Source organism: Fistularia commersonii, chromosome 14, assembly GCF_037954325.1.
Source record: "Fistularia commersonii isolate RoL2024-O1a breed Wild chromosome 14, RoL_Fcom_v1.0, whole genome shotgun sequence".
Lineage (NCBI taxonomy): Eukaryota > Metazoa > Chordata > Actinopteri > Syngnathiformes > Fistulariidae > Fistularia > Fistularia commersonii.
The window spans coordinates 1,723,528-1,736,781 of NC_141297.1; the positions used below are offsets into that span (position 1 = coordinate 1,723,528).

The 13,254-nt window shown below is 47.4% G+C and overlaps 3 protein-coding genes across 6 annotated transcripts in view; all 3 read left to right on the forward strand.

Annotated features, from left to right (window-relative positions):
- Positions 1-5,370: 5,370 nt before the first annotated feature.
- Positions 5,371-6,837, forward strand: guca1b (guanylate cyclase activator 1B). The gene is made up of 4 exons (XM_086159206.1): positions 5,371-5,802; positions 5,885-6,034; positions 6,351-6,465; positions 6,697-6,837. Exons 1-4 carry the CDS (start codon positions 5,599-5,601, stop codon positions 6,819-6,821), a joined length of 594 nt encoding a protein of 197 aa, XP_086015332.1. The 5' UTR covers positions 5,371-5,598; the 3' UTR covers positions 6,822-6,837.
- A 719-nt stretch (positions 6,838-7,556) lies between these two features.
- On the forward strand, positions 7,557-9,279 carry oard1 (O-acyl-ADP-ribose deacylase 1). The gene is made up of 5 exons (XM_086159579.1): positions 7,557-7,830; positions 8,135-8,300; positions 8,623-8,681; positions 8,772-8,884; positions 9,009-9,279. Exons 1-5 carry the CDS (start codon positions 7,786-7,788, stop codon positions 9,154-9,156), a joined length of 531 nt encoding a protein of 176 aa, XP_086015705.1. The 5' UTR covers positions 7,557-7,785; the 3' UTR covers positions 9,157-9,279.
- Positions 9,280-9,370: 91 nt separating this feature from the next.
- Positions 9,371-13,254, forward strand: part of LOC147226856 (synaptotagmin-2-like) — a 95,515-nt gene continuing 91,631 nt past the window's right edge. The window contains exons 1-2 of one of the 4 annotated variants that reach the window (XM_086159566.1): positions 9,371-9,582; positions 10,637-10,700. The gene's annotated coding sequence lies outside the window, so the exon portion shown is untranslated. Of the gene's footprint in view, positions 9,583-10,354; positions 10,532-10,636; positions 10,701-13,254 lie in introns of those variants that run through there. The other 3 variants (XM_086159570.1, XM_086159565.1, XM_086159567.1) reach the window with 3 other exon arrangements.

Consider the following 13,254-nt stretch of genomic DNA (forward strand, 5'->3'; position numbering starts at 1 on the left):
CCCTTTGCTATAGAGCCCGATACTGCTAAGGCACCTGGGTAGGCCAAACCACTTCCTTTCATATGAGTTGACCAGTTTCTCCAGCTTTTCTACTTTTGAGAGCAGGACTTCATAGAAGGTTAGTGTCCACAGGAGGCGTGGGAGTAGTCCATACTGCAAGCACCAGAGCTTCAGCTTGCCCAGAAGCAGGGCTCTGTCAATGTTCTGTTGGCTTCCTCCCTCCTGAGCTGCTCTATTTGCTCTTTATCCTTGAGGGAGGCATCATACCAACGATTCTTCACAGGCTTCTCAGAAACCGTTGGAATGGGTTCCTCACTAACGTAGAAGCGGTGTTCTAACAGCTTCCCCTTGACATTGGAAATGCTTCTGGGCTTGCTCTTCATGCGAGCCAGCTTGACGTTATCTTGGAGCTTGCCTATTAGCCGTACTGTACAAGCTTTGGTCCTGGTGAGTGTTGTGAGGTCATCCATGTAGGGTCCGCCAACCACCCACTGGGAGGCCCGTATGATGACCTCCATGGCCAGGGTGAAGGCCAGCGGGGAGATGGTGCAGCCGGCCATGATTCTCACCGAGCTGTCGCCATGCTGTGGTGTACTCTGCTGTTGTCACACGGAGCTGAACGTCCTGGAAGTAAGCCTTGATAAGGGTTGTGAGAGCTGGTGGGATGCTGAAGTAGTTGAAGGCTGTCTACAGGAGGTTGTGAGGGACTGAGCCAAAGGCGTTGGAGATCCAGGAACGCCACATGAAGATCTGTCCCCTCCTTCTTGGCAACCTGGATCTGATGCCAGATGACACTAGGATGCTCCACACACCCAGAGAAGCCTGAGATGCCGGCCTTCTGGGTTGACGTGTCAATAAGGTTGCTTTTCATTAGGAATCCTGCCAGTCTGTGAGCGACCACACTGAAGAAGATTTTTCCCTGCACATTTAGAAGGCTGATCTGGCCGGTTTCTGATGAATCCTTTTCCTCGGGGATATGGATCCTCCAGCTCTCCTCAGGACCTCGGTATCTCCTTTTGCCATACCACTCAGCAGAAGAGAGTCTTTACAAATTGGAAGGGGTCTTTGTAGAAGCGTGATCTTGTTTGCTCCTTCCTTCTGAGCTTCTTGCGGAGGCTTTCAGCTCTGTGTTGTAAGCTTACTCTGAATTTCTTCCTGCAGCAGGTTTATTCCCTCCTTCTCTTCCATTGTTTCTTCAGCTGCCTCCTCTCCTTAACTCAGCGGCCTACTTCTGTCTGCCTTCTGGACTTGGTAGGAATTGTTCGATTTGATCTTTTGCTCTCGACTGTTCCGCTCCATAGGCATAGATCAGCCTGGCCATCTCTCCAACTTCTTCATCATGGCGCTTTTGATCCCCTCTAGAATGTTGCGGAGATCAGGGTTGATCTCCTTCCACAGCGACTTGTCGCAGGACTTTGGCCACTTGACTAATGGCCTTCGCCCTGGGAGCTTCTTCTCTGCTGATGCATGTGCTGTGTTGGATTCAGGCTCTTCCTCCTTTGGGACAGGGGTATTGATGCCCTGCAGATTGGTGTTAGTGTCCTGCTGCTGGACTCAAAGTCTCCTGACTCGGCCTGCTTCTCAAAAAGTAGCTGCCGATGCGCCATCCCTGTTGACCCTTCTTTCGGCACCCTTTCTTGCCCCGGTGCATCTTCAGGCCGAGGGCGGAAGTAACCTTTGTTCAGCCACATACGCAGCTCTGGAGCTTGTGTCCTGCGGTAGCTGTCAGAGCCTCCGGTATGCTGATCATCAAATTTGTAGTCTGTTCTGTTTCTGTGCTTTTTTACTACGTTATCTGCTGATGAGAAGACCAAAGAGGCGATTGAGAAGATATGAAGGAGGAGGATCCAGAGAATAGGGTAAGATTGATTTGCTGTGGTGACCCCTGAAGGGAAAAGCCCAAGGGAAAAGAAGAATTTGTCACAGGGGTGCAGGACATGTATGACTTAAAGTGATGACTGAGATGGTTTGGACATGAACTCTCTGTTCATGTTTAAACCATGATGGTTGAAGGTGCTGCTCCCAGGCAGGAGGTCTGGAGGAAGACCAAAGAGAAGATTGATGGACATAGTGAGAGAGGATATGAAGGTAGTTGGTGTGAGAGCGGAGGATACAGAGAATAGGATTAGGGAGAAGGTTGATTTGCTGTGACGACCCCTGAAAGTAAAAAGAAGCCGGCGATATCTAACAAGAGCTACAAAAAGAGGGAATCAGTCACATGATCGTTCCCTTTAAAAATGGTGCCACAGTAACATGTTTAACACATACCTCTGGTAAGCATCTAAGGAAGAGCCCACCTGAGAATACATTTTCTGTACTTCATTTACAATAAATTCTTTATTGTACATTTGGTGTGCGGATATTTTTAAAACCTCTATTCAGTTGACTTTATTGATCCCCACAGGGGAAATTCTTTTGTCACAGCAGCGCAACAATGACCGTATCAAGAAATGTGGGTATAAATATAGACAATTAAAATATATGAACAACAACAAGGATAAGACCATAAACAGAGTGACAATGATAAAAGTAAGCAGGATGTGAAGGGAGTGACACCAACAAGGATAAAAATAGACAACGGAGTGTGACACATGTGAATGAGTGAGGTGGTGCCACGGAGAGCGGATGTGTGTGTTTTTTCCTTTTTCTGAGTCTCCATGTTCTCCCCTGTGTGTGCCTGGGCTTCCTCCAGGTTCCTCCCACAGTCCAAACACATGCAGGAGGTTCTTCGGAGACCCTGCGATGTCCAAATGTGTCAATGTGACGAGCGAACGCCACCACTCGCCCAATTACTAGCAACGTCATCTTTATCATTTCTCTGCTTCAGATGATCCTTCATCAGCAGTTTGGACCCATTCACATGTCATACCCAACTCTGCTGTCTTTTTTTAAATTTTTTTTGTATTTATTTTTATATCCTTGCTGGTCCCTGCCATCACGCCTATTTTTTTTTAGTTTTTTTTTTTGCCTATTTATGTTATTCTTGTCATTGCTGTTGTCACTATTTGTATTGTTTGTTTTTTTTTATTTTTCACCCTTACTGTTCCTTTCTGTTGTCCATTCTTATCCCTGATCTTGTTCTCCATGCTGTCTATTTATTTGTGGATTTTGCTATTTTCTGTCCATTAACAGTCTCTTATTCTGATTTATTTTTGACACTAACTGTTACGCTGCTGTGACAGAAGAATTTCAATATTGTTTTTCTCACCTGATGTTGTGGACACACAGAGGAACGGAGAAGATGTGTCTCACAATCCCAAGGTGACATGACGTTGACAAAATTCATTTATCAATACACAGGACAAGGTGTTACTGTCCCTTGTGCTCAGATCCTCGGTAAAAACACGTCTAGAAGCCCGATCCAGGCTGCAGAGATGCTATCACAAACAAACAAGCCAGCTAGCAGCAGGCTACCATCCCACTGACCAGGCACCACTTAGCTACATTAGCCAACGTTAGCGTGGAGAATATCCATTGTCGGTGTTTCGTCTCAAAACACCTCAAGAAAGCTTGACAGTGAAATCCAGCGTCCTGGAAACATTCCCCTTCGTGCTACATCGCTAATCCAAAAGCTAGCTAACGTTCGTTAGCAACCTCCCCAGCTACCGTGCAATGTAACAGAACAATAAAGTGCACCGATACATAGAACTGTAAACATTAAACTATAACGTGCACGCAGATACAAACTCAAACCGCCGGTGAGGTGAAAAGACGACGGCATGAGAAAGTAGCACCGGAGGTTTTTTGTGTTTTTGTACAGCAGGTTTCGGCTCCCATAAGCGCGGGATAAACGATAGATGATGAACGACAGAATGAAAGCATCCTCTTATCAGACTTTTTTTTTTCCAGCAAACTTATTTTCACTGAAAGCCCCAAGATGGACAAATCCAAGCGTAGAAGTAATTTAGTGAACAATCAAGTTGTTTTGTCCCATTTTCTACTTTACCTTTTTACCGGAACGCACAGCGTATTACTGCTACGTGAACGTCACATGGTAAATGCGTGTTCTCGACCGTACACGTTAGCATCAAAATTGACCATAATGGTGTGAAAGGCAAGTAAATCACAACTTTTTTTGAATTTTATTTGTCAAAAAACACAAGATAGTCTCCCTCGGAGGCTTTTATATTCTCTCCTTAGACCTTCAGCACGAGTCGGAAGAAATAAAAAATAGGACATTTGCTATCTTAAGTCTATCTCAGGATGGATATACAGTAAATGCCACATGTACAAAGCAGCGCTACGTAAACCTAATATTTCAATGTTTCTCTGTAAAATGCAAGAGAGGACAAAACAGATGGTTTGGAAGATGTAGGATGTAAAAGACGTGCCAGCAAAGGGGGCTGAACAGCAACTCTGACCTCACATCTGCTACATTTGCTCTTATAATTACTGATGTTCGCGCCACATGGCGCGTAAAGACGAGGCTGCTCTGCGATAATTAGCTCGATCTTTTCTGATACGTACCATCTTCCTATTCCTTCCAAACCTTCCTCCGTCAATCCTTCTCGTCTGCATCCCACCTGCTGCCTGGCAGCTCCAACCTCAGCATTCCACCCAGAGCTTCACCATCCCTCATTTGTCCATGTCCAAACCATCCATCTTGGGCTGATTTTTATCTCAAGAACATCTGTCAGGTGACGTCTCCTCTGATTAACTCTCTCCTGCTCCTCGTCATCGTCCTCATTCCCAAAAAAATGAACCTTCACGTCTTCATACAATGTACAGTGAAATTGCAATATTATCAAGAAGCTGTGCATTACAGCAGGGGAAGCTGTCCAGTGGAATTGATGATAAAAAACAAAATAAAATAAAATAAAATTAAATTTGACCTCATTTGATTTAATTGACAATTCTTGACTTTGGTTTGAATAATTCCCCTATTACTATTTCCATTAATATTCTTTTAATTGTTTAAAACCCCTTGAATATTAGCAAGAAATGAGCCCCGCCTCAGAAAACAAACCCAGCAAGATATGGAAAAAGATTACTTTTGACACATTTGTTACAAAAGATCAAAATAAAAATAGCTGGGATAACGATTATATTTCTAAATTGGATTAACCTATTTATGTGTCTGTGTTGGTTTGGGTTCCACTGGACGCAAAGCGTTTGTCTCCGTCACCTTTATTATGAAGGTTCTGGGTCACGGAAAGTCCGACGAGCCCCGGGAAAAAAACGCCGCCGTACGAAACCGACGAAAAAGCACGTTTGCACGAAGCCGGCGGACGGCAGATGCACTGCAGAAAATATAAACCAGTGGAACGAGGCAATCCTGTCCTGATCTGTCTGTCAACTAATTGGTTCTGACAAGGGTCTATTTCTAATCCCTAATCATGGGATCCATAATGCTGCATGTCTCACCCTCACTTCCAGAGAAGATCTGCCACCATAGAGAGCATTTCAGCTTGTATGGACGTGTATTTCATCGTGATCTCTTTGGTCTTTGCTGATTTTGCAGAAACCTTGCGTTGATTGCAAAAAAAATAAAATAAAAATGACAAGAGGTAGAACGAGGGTCTAGAACGACTTTCTATGTTTCGGGTGATGAGAGGGAAATTTCGAGCGGTCTAGGCGTCGGTTCAGAGTTTCTCCGCGATGGGTCAGCGCCTGAGCGAGGACTGCGACCCGGACAAGGAGATCGACGTGGCGGAGCTGCAGGAGTGGTACAAAAAATTTGTGGTGGAGTGCCCGAGCGGCACCCTCTTCATGCACGAGTTCAAGAGCTTTTTCGGCGTTACCGAAAACAAGGAGGCGGCGGACTACATCGAAAACATGTTTCGAGCCTTCGACAAGAACGGCGTGAGTGCCAAATTACGCGCACATATAAGTTCTCTCAGCTGGGTTTTTTTTTAATATTCACCTCTTTTCTGCACACGTGCAGGACAACACCATCGATTTCCTGGAGTACGTGGCCGCCCTCAACTTGGTTCTTAGGGGCAAATTAGAGCATAAGCTCAAGTGGACGTTCAAAATGTACGATAAAGACGGCAGCGGATGCATCGACAAGACCGAGCTTCTAGAGATTGTGGAGGTATCGTAGAAGATAAAATAAGATAACAAATATCCTTGTTGGTGTCACTTTGCTTGCATTATTTTTGGCATTATTATTGTCACTCCGTTTATGTTCTTAAGATTTCCCCATAGGGGAAATTCCTTTGTCATACTGTAGCAGCGTAATAATTACAATTTCAGAATTTTTTGAGATATTTTTTTAAATAATAAATACTTTTTTTTTTTTCAAAAATTAAATAAAAAAATATATAAATATAAATATAAATATAAACATTTCCCCTTAATCCAGAAAACCTTTCACAGAGCGATCATTAACTATGTTTCCTGTCACTCAGTCTATATATCGACTGAAGAAAGCCTGCCACGGAGAGCTGGACGAGGAATGCAACCTGCTGACCCCGGACCAGGTGGTTGACCGAATATTTGAGCTGGTTGACGAAAATGGAGACGGTGAGTATTCGTCACGGCTTGAAATGTCGGATAACGGCTTAGCGGGTCGATGTCGGACCGCTGCAATGGCTCTGTGGGGAGATGCTGAGCATGTATTCACGGCATACCGCGAAATAATGCGGCACTCTCTTTGCCGCCGTCCTGGCTTCAGATGTATACGGCATAAATATACGGCGATACTTTGTATGTGAGACACAAAAAAAAGTGACCAGCTGACCGGCGGGTTCTCAGGGGAGCTCTCTTTGGACGAGTTCATCGATGGAGCGCGACGGGACAAGTGGGTGATGAAGATGCTGCAGATGGACGTCAACCCCGGAGACTGGATCAACGAGCGCAGGCGCAGCGCCAACTTCTAATTCTGCCTCTGCAAACACACGACCCAGATGTGTGACTGAAAACCAGCCCGGGATATTATGTTTTGATTGTGAATAACTTGTTCTTTTCATTTGGAGGTTATACAATGCTGTTTTAGTTTGAGCTTATCTGACAGCGCCTTTGGTCCTGCACTGTCTACACCCCGTAGGCTTGATTGGCTGTATTTCTTTCTCTTTTTCTTCTTCTTCTTCTTCTTTTTTTTTTTTCTCGATGTTATTCAGTTTCAATAAAGAAAGCCTGTCTTGGTAAACCCAAGCCGCCTCTTTGACTTATTGTGACCATGACAGCGTGGGCGGTTGTAAGCTGGAATTGGTCATTTCCTCGCTCCTCATCCGATGCACATAAAGTTAATCAAATCTTGAAAGAGAAAAGGCTCAAATGTCCTTCCAGTTTTGTTGTGAAAAGTATTTGAAGGGATGTGCAATGTGTTTTGATATTATGATCTCATTTTTCTTTGTGTTAGTGAGAAACTTCTATGTCCTTACAGGAAACTGCGTTAAAGATTGATCTATATATTGGTAAAGAAGGGTCCTTAAATACATATAAATGATCTAATTTGATGATAATTTAAATTTAAATCACTAAAAAACAAAATCGAAAACATGTTCAATCCTAATTTATGAATAATCGTACACCCAAATATCAACAGCGTCACCTTCAATTGTGGACGAGAAATCTCGCGAGATTTCGAGCGGTTTTTCAGCGCCATTGCGATTACCGGGGCAACCAGCAGCGCTGCCGGGCACTCCCGACAGAAACTACCCTTTTTTGCATTCAAACGACTGCCCATTACGACTATCCGTGAGGTTTAAACCTCGGTAAGGTGTCACAAGTGGAGATAAGTGTCGGAGGTCGTCTGGCGGCGGCTTTACGTGTAAATATTCCGGCGTTTCCGTCCGTGTCGTCGACCCTCTCACCGAGTCGGTGAACGGCGTCAGAGCCGCCATGTCCGCCCAGCCCGAAAGCACAGACATAAATGAAACACCCGAGGTAAATAAAACCCCTGCCGAGACTCTCAGGCATTTTACATAATGCAACAAATAAGCCTGCGAATGTTTCCTTTTGCAATGCTAAAGAAAGCTAGCTTTCTTTAGCATTAGCCGGCACGTAGCATTTTAGCTACTGCTAAAGTAAGCTAACATGCTCGCAGGCTGCGAGTATGCTAGCGTTCTTTAGCATTAGCTTGACTTATAGCTTCCCGAGTTTCCTCCTGAGGTCTGTTCCTCTCTCTCGCTCCCCTTATTTGGGTGGTTGTTTTTCCGCCGCGGCGCAATGCTGCCCCCTCCTGGTCCAGCCAACGACGGCCGGGTGGCGGCTGCTCCATGTGACCGGGGACCTGTTCTCCTGCCCGGCGGAGGAGGCCCTGGCCCACTGCATCAGCGAGGACTGCCGCATGGGGGCGGGCATAGCGGTGCTCTTCAGGCAGAAGTTCCGGGGGATTGAGGAGCTGAAGGACCAGAGTCAGTCAACCCTCTTCTTCTTCTGCTGCTCCCTTGGGAGAATCGTTTTCTAAACCTCTCCTCTGCATCCTCTCCCTTCACCCCCGTGTCGTCTTTCACCACATCCATAAATCTGCCCCCGACTTCATCTCCAGGACATCCAACCTGTGCTTGTTCCTCCTATCCGTCCTCCCTGCTCCCAAGGAGAACCTCCACCTCTCTCCTCCGTCCTCTACGCTTTTCCCGTCATTCTTCCCGTTCCTCTTTATATCACATTTCCTGCTGTTGAATATTAAATCAGTATCAATATCAAGTTGATATTTACGTATTTTGTTTCAAACAGAAAAGCTGACGGGGCAGTGTGCCGTTCTTAAGAGAGGCAAACGCTTTATATACTACCTGGTAAAGACATATATAAACGATATATCCATGGCAACACACTCTTCACGGACATAAATTGATTTTTTTTTCTTCTCCCGTCTATCATTACAGATAACTAAGAAGAAGGCAAACCACAAGCCCACCTACGACAGCCTGAGGCAGAGCCTGGAGGACATGAAGTCCCACTGTATCAAAAACGGAGTGACCCGGATTTCCATGCCTCGGTTAGTGTTATGTCTAGTTACTTATCCGTTTCCTGACAGTTATGACGAAGGCCGTTGGCTCGCCGTTTCGGCTAACGCGACTCGTTTTTTTTTTTTTTTTTTTATTTGACGCCACGTCCGACAGCATAGGCTGCGGCCTGGATCGGCTAAAGTGGGAGAGGGTTTCCGTGATGCTGGAAGAGATCTTCCGTCACACCGGCATCTCCGTCACAGTCTACAGCCTCCCAGTCAAAGCCGGGGCCGCGGCGGTCCAGGAGAGCACGAGGAGATAATTCTGGGGGATGTTTCTTCACTGTCTTGTCATTTCCATGCACTTTCCTTTTGTCACTTGTGTTGCTATTTACTTTTAATAAAAGGTCTTTGTAAGAGATCCTATTAGTACGAATGTTAATGCGCCTCTAGAATACAATTGTCCTGTTTGTGTCCACAGCCGGCCACTTCAGGGATGCTTGTTCACCTGTCCCTGCTTTTGCAGCCTCAGCCTCTATTTATTTATGGATGCGCCTTTTGTTGACCGAGCAAACAGGATATTTGCATTTCTTTGTGGGCATCGTCTTCACTTCTAAAGTGCCCGGTTGAGCAGATGGCGGCGTTGGGATCCATTATCGATCTCTTGAAGATATCGCACTTAACTGCAGACGGGAGGCCGCCAGATGTGGGTCGAGGCGAGAACGGAGGCGTGGAAGTTGACGTGGAAGGTAAAAATTGTCAAATTGAAGGGGACTCTCGCCAGTTTGGGGGAATATTCGTGCGATTACAAAAGCGTAGTAGCGGCGAGGCTGAACCGTCACGAGCCTGTGACCCGCCCACTCTCCTCCGGGGCATCTTTTAATAATTCATGAGGAAAAGGCATTAACCGCTGTGCGCTGCATCTGCTTCTCCATTCCCTCTCGAATAGCCAGGCTGGTCAGGAGCACTGTATTTCGGCATGACTGCAACCTTCCCCCTCCCCGTCCCCATCCCGTCCCTCCCCCCTTTCATGCCTGGCAATTAGACTCCACACTGCAGCAGAGGTAGCAGCTCTGCAGCGAGTACGCGGGAGGGGGGAATTTCCTCTCACCTCAGCCGGAGCCCCGTTCCCTTTGTCAAGCCCTGCCGCCTGCGCTCGTCCCACCGCCGTCCACCCACCCGCCGTCGGTGCTCTTCATCCCTTATTCCCACTCTTTTTTTTTTTTTTTTTCTTTTTTTTCTCCTCCTCCCACATACTCCGACCACCCTACCCCCTTTGCTTCCGTCCACCCCCTCCCCCCTCTATGCGTATAAAATTGCAGAGCTCAGCATTCTTCTCCACAGGCACTTAGGGTGAAAAAAGGAAAGGAAAAAAAAAAAAAAAAACGGAGACGCGCTGAGCGGGAGGGTTTCTGGCGCACCACATAACTGTCCCCCTTCCAATTAAAGAAGAGAGCTTATGCTATTGAAGAGCAGTTTAGCCAATCAGAAGGCAGTGCAGGGAAAAGACAGCAGGAAAAAGGCAGCAGTGCGAGTGGGCAAGAGAAAGGAGGAGGAAAAAAAAAACTGCAGTGTATGAGTGTGTGTAGTTTTTATCTCCCCTGTGCAGATCTCTTATCTATTTCAGTCTTGGGGGTGCATTTGAATGGGTGTCTGTGGGTGTGTGTGTGGCAGAGTTTACAGCAGGACAGTGTGAAGGTGTGTCACGAGGGGCTGTGTTTGACTCTGCAAACTGGAAATAAGAGAAAGTAAGAAGGGATTGATTTTTTTTTTCTTCTTTTTCTTCCTCTCTCTATCTCAAAGTGTCACGGCGCCGCCGGGGAAGTGGAGGAGCTCGGAGTCCAGCGGAGAGCGATCTGCACAAAAGGTAAGCCGCTTTTGTTCTGCCTCTACCTCGCCACGGCGGGTTCATTTGTTTTTTTTTTTCACACTTTCCAAGTTCTGATTTTCTTCGCCCGGGTCGTGCGTTCGTTCACGCCCGTTTTCCTCGGTTTCCGGGCGCGTCGTGTAATTGCATGTAAACGCTCATATGTGGACTTAGATGATATTTCTATTTGAAGGCAGAGGGAGAGGCTGAGTGAGAAGGAGGGAGGGGGGGAGGTTAGTGCGGGACTCCCTTATGCTCCCAGGCAAGTTTCTGTGCACACGGTTCTCTTGTGCTGCAGTATCCCATTACATCCCTGAGCAGCGCTGCCTCAGCATCCGGACGGTCGTCGGCATGGAGACGCAAACCACCTCCCTCTTATGACTTCTTTTTTTTTTTTTTTTTTTTTTAATTGACACGATTGTAAAGTTTCCTTGACGTTAAAACGCTGTCCGAGCGCTAAGACGGCCGCCCCTCCTGCGCGCTCTCATCTTTGCGTCCGGCGTGCCCGAGGGGGTGGGGGGGGGGGGGTCGCTCGGAAAAACAAGCCGGCCCCCGATTCGATTTTCAGCCCGGTGATTAGCTCCCCCCCCTTTTTTTTTTTTTGTTTTAATTTTGTCCCAGGACCTCCTCCGAGTCTAAGCCTGCAGGAAAAGTCGGCTTTTCCGCCCGAATGAACTTGGCTCTCTTGGCTAGAAGGTCTTGCGAAATGGAAGCGGTGTTATTCCACCGGTTTACTGTCGGTGTTGTGCCGATGCACGGAAAGTGATGTATTACCGTTGTTGTGAAATGAGACGGAGCTGCGAGTGAACCGAGAGCTTTGGGATGAGCGAAGGACATTTTGTTTGTATTATTCCTCCATTATTAGCCCTCGGAAAGGGACATTCTTAGTTCAGTCACCGGAGCCCCCCTCGCCCTCCCTTTTGTAAGTCTGACCTTCATCGCTGGTGAATGAGCATTTGATGCTGTCCAGCAGTGGGCACTGTGTTTTCTCCGGTGAAAAATACACGGAAACCCTGTCCTGCTGCAGGATTGCTTGAAATAATGGACTGCCCCGGTGCTTCCTGTGCGAGCAGCGCCACGGCGCTTTTCACTTTTAAGGCAGAACGCTCACTTTTCACGCCGGGGCCGTCGATACGACATACAGCCGAGGGAAACGGCCCAAAACCGCCAGATTTGGACGGGCCCATTTCAGCACCACGGACAGCATCTACCCGCAAGTTTGAGGCATATCAGCTGTTTTTGGTCGACGCTTTCATTGCCGTTGTTTTGTCCAGGTTTCGGAGGTTCTCGTGTTTTCCTCCGCTCCTCTGTACGAGGCATGAAGGAAACCTTTTCATTATTCACGCGGCCTCTCTTTTTTCCAGCACGCAGAACACGTGCTCTTCAAATCTGGGTTTCCGAGGCTCCGAGCTGCTGAAATCTTCAACACCGCTGTCCTGTAGCTGTCCGCCCGCATTACCGGGAGCCGACGTCAAAGGCCCACATCCATCAAAAATACGCCGCCACGGCAGAAACGCCCGGGTTTGACGTGAGCCGAGCTATTTGCGGGCTAGCGCGAATGAAAAACGAAACGGAGAAGACACGATCTGCTAATAACGGCCCGTAACTAATTACATTTTCCGAAGTCGATTACATAAACAACGTGGCGTCCTGGAAAGGCTTGCGGTTGTAGGTTAAATCGAGGATAAGCTCCCGCCGGCGCAGATCCTTCACCCTCTGTGACACCGAGGCTCGTTTCATGTCACGGTTGAGGAGGACCAGGCGAGCGTCTGCGCAGAATGCTGCTAGCATACTGATTCACGCGGAGATAATCGGAAGCCTCGGCGCGCTTAATGGGAAACGGAAATGAGACCACTTACCGCCGCCCCCGCCTCCCCCCTTTTTTAAGGCCAAACAAAACAAAACAAAATAAAAAAAGGGCGGAAAAGACGGGGGAAGAGTAATCGCTCCTAATGAGACAGAACGGCTGATTGGTGTTTCCACATTAGTCGGAAGTCTCATCCCAGGAAACAGGAGCAACGCAGCTGCAGACTTTGCGTTGTACATTTTGGCCTTAAACCGGCTTTTAGCATCGTTACATAACCCCTCTCCCCAACCCCCGAAAAAAAAAAAGCGAGAAAACAATAAGTTTGTGTTAGTTCGGGAATGAAGCTCCCAGCGGAATTTTCCTGAAGGAGCCGAGCCGTCGCTGAGCTTGTTATTGCTCATCCTCTTGCGTTTGACACCTTATCTCCCGGACGGCGTGATAGGGGCGTTTAGCGTCCCCACCCCCGCTACGGAAAACCACGGCGCCGGAGCAAAGCGCCTGTCAAATCAGCTCCGAAACTTTCAATGCCCGGGAGCTAAAAACCTGTGGAAAGGGCGAAACGTCTGCGAACGCGTTTGACTTTTCGGTGTGTGTGCGGCGCAAATAGAGGACATTGCAGATGTTTAACGGCAGCGGAGCCTCTCCAGGGCCGCCGGGATGACACCTTGATGAATACGTTCACGCGGGGGGGAAGGACATTGGACACCGCAGGAAGACTGGCAGAATGTATTCACACACGTGTGTGTG

Bases quoted from the DNA above. Each gene is read 5' to 3' on its own strand.
- guca1b (XM_086159206.1), top strand. From the start codon at position 5,599: ATGGGTCAGCGCCTGAGCGAGGACTGCGACCCGGACAAGGAGATCGAC. The intron at 6,035-6,350 runs GTATCGTAGAAG...CCTGTCACTCAG, and splicing joins AGCTTCTAGAGATTGTGGAG to TCTATATATCGACTGAAGAA. The intron at 6,466-6,696 runs GTGAGTATTCGT...GCGGGTTCTCAG, and splicing joins GGTTGACGAAAATGGAGACG to GGGAGCTCTCTTTGGACGAG.
- oard1 (XM_086159579.1), top strand. From the start codon at position 7,786: ATGTCCGCCCAGCCCGAAAGCACAGACATAAATGAAACACCCGAG. The intron at 7,831-8,134 runs GTAAATAAAACC...CTCCTGGTCCAG, and splicing joins ACATAAATGAAACACCCGAG to CCAACGACGGCCGGGTGGCG. The intron at 8,682-8,771 runs GTAAAGACATAT...CTATCATTACAG, and splicing joins AACGCTTTATATACTACCTG to ATAACTAAGAAGAAGGCAAA.